At 51.1% G+C, this 1,414-nt stretch overlaps 1 protein-coding gene across 1 annotated transcript in view; it reads right to left on the bottom strand.

Annotated features, from left to right (window-relative positions):
• Positions 1-295: 295 nt before the first annotated feature.
• The window catches only part of LOC9648229 (aspartyl protease family protein 2), a 2,128-nt gene continuing 1,009 nt past the window's right edge, over positions 296-1,414 (bottom strand). Inside the window, exon 2 of the mRNA XM_024685500.1 lies at positions 296-1,409. Coding sequence (XP_024541268.1) covers positions 594-1,409 — 816 coding nt within the window. The 3' untranslated portion in view covers positions 296-593. The remainder of the gene's footprint in view (positions 1,410-1,414) is intronic.

The raw sequence follows: 1,414 nt of genomic DNA on the forward strand, positions 1-1,414 counted from the left end.
CTTATTAGATGGTCCTAGTTTACACTATTATAATTAATTATATAGTAATATATAGAGTTTCAAAAGGATGTCTGTTCTATGAGAATCTTTGTGTGACATGAGGCTGGACGAGGTACGCCTAGTTAGCAGACGTCCAGATATAAGTGTCCTGGCGTACCACCCGGTTCAACATGCACCCCATTGGACCATTCGATACGTCCGGCCCGAATCAACCTCGTCTCCACTTGCACACTTGCACGCACGGTCATCTAGCTTCGCAATTAAATGCCTCTGCAAAATATACTGTTGATGAAAATTTAACAGAAAGAGAGAATTCATATTATCATTTTCTTTTCCAAACTATGGTGGACGAGAACGAACACGTCCTTGTGAGAGGAGTCTTGTGCGATGTTGAAAACTTTGCCCCCCCTCGGCAACTTAAACGCGGGGAGCTGCAACTGGACTGACCTCTAGGAAAACAATTCTGGCCAATCCAACCAACGCAGCAGCTAAAACCTCCTAGTCTACAAACTCGAAAAAAGAGAGAAAAAAAAAAAATACAGACCCTTGTCGAAAGAGTTTGATGATGCAAAGTTAGTGTGTTCTTCCGCTTTTCAATCCATGACGCAATTCGCTGGAGCAAAGCCGATCCTGGAGCGCTCGAGGTCGTGCTCGATCAAGTAATCCTGCTGCTGGTAGTTTCCAATCACGTTAACTCCGCCCTGCGCGACCGCCCCGGCATTCACGAACGCCAGGCAGATGGTCACCACTTGCGGCGTCCTGGCCAAAGGTACCCACACACTCGCTTCTCGGAGCTCCATGTCTACGTTGTTCTTGAAGTGGAGCGTGACGAGCGGAGCCCTTGGTAGCCTCGAGTAACCGGCAGCTACGTCGTAGCACAGCTCGTTTGTAAAATCACTTCCGCTCGTTCGATTGAGGTGTAAGACCCGGCGTCCAAACGCTTCCACCAGTGCTGTGTGAGCCGGCTCCACCAGGAAAGACACCGTCGTTCCAGAGTCGAAATAAGTTCCACCGTTCCCGAGCCTGTCGATCTTGAATGCCGAGCGTGGGATGTGGAGCAGCTCCCCCCCGACACTTATTCCTTGCAAGCCGACGTAGTAGAAGTCGACGATACTCGCAATTGGAGGCTCCTGCTCCAGAGATAGATACTGGAAGTGGTGCGCTGGAATTCCCGAGTCCCCGAAAATTATAACTCCGGACGCGTTGAGATGCTCTGCTCGGTTCGGGAAGCAGTAGGAGAACCTGTCCGATAGCCCGCTCTTACTCCGGCTCCCAATCTGAGCGGGAAACGAGAAACTCCCCCGGTTGAGTCCCAGAGTTCCCGACGAATAGTCTACCGGACGCTGGAGGTCTTTGCTTGCGCAGCCGAATATCACATCCCCCAGCGTCGACGGCGCTCCATCCCAGCTCTGCA

The sequence above is a fragment of the Selaginella moellendorffii genome, unplaced genomic scaffold (genome assembly GCF_000143415.4).
Source record: "Selaginella moellendorffii unplaced genomic scaffold, v1.0 SELMOscaffold_45, whole genome shotgun sequence".
In the NCBI taxonomy this organism is placed as follows: domain Eukaryota; kingdom Viridiplantae; phylum Streptophyta; class Lycopodiopsida; order Selaginellales; family Selaginellaceae; genus Selaginella; species Selaginella moellendorffii.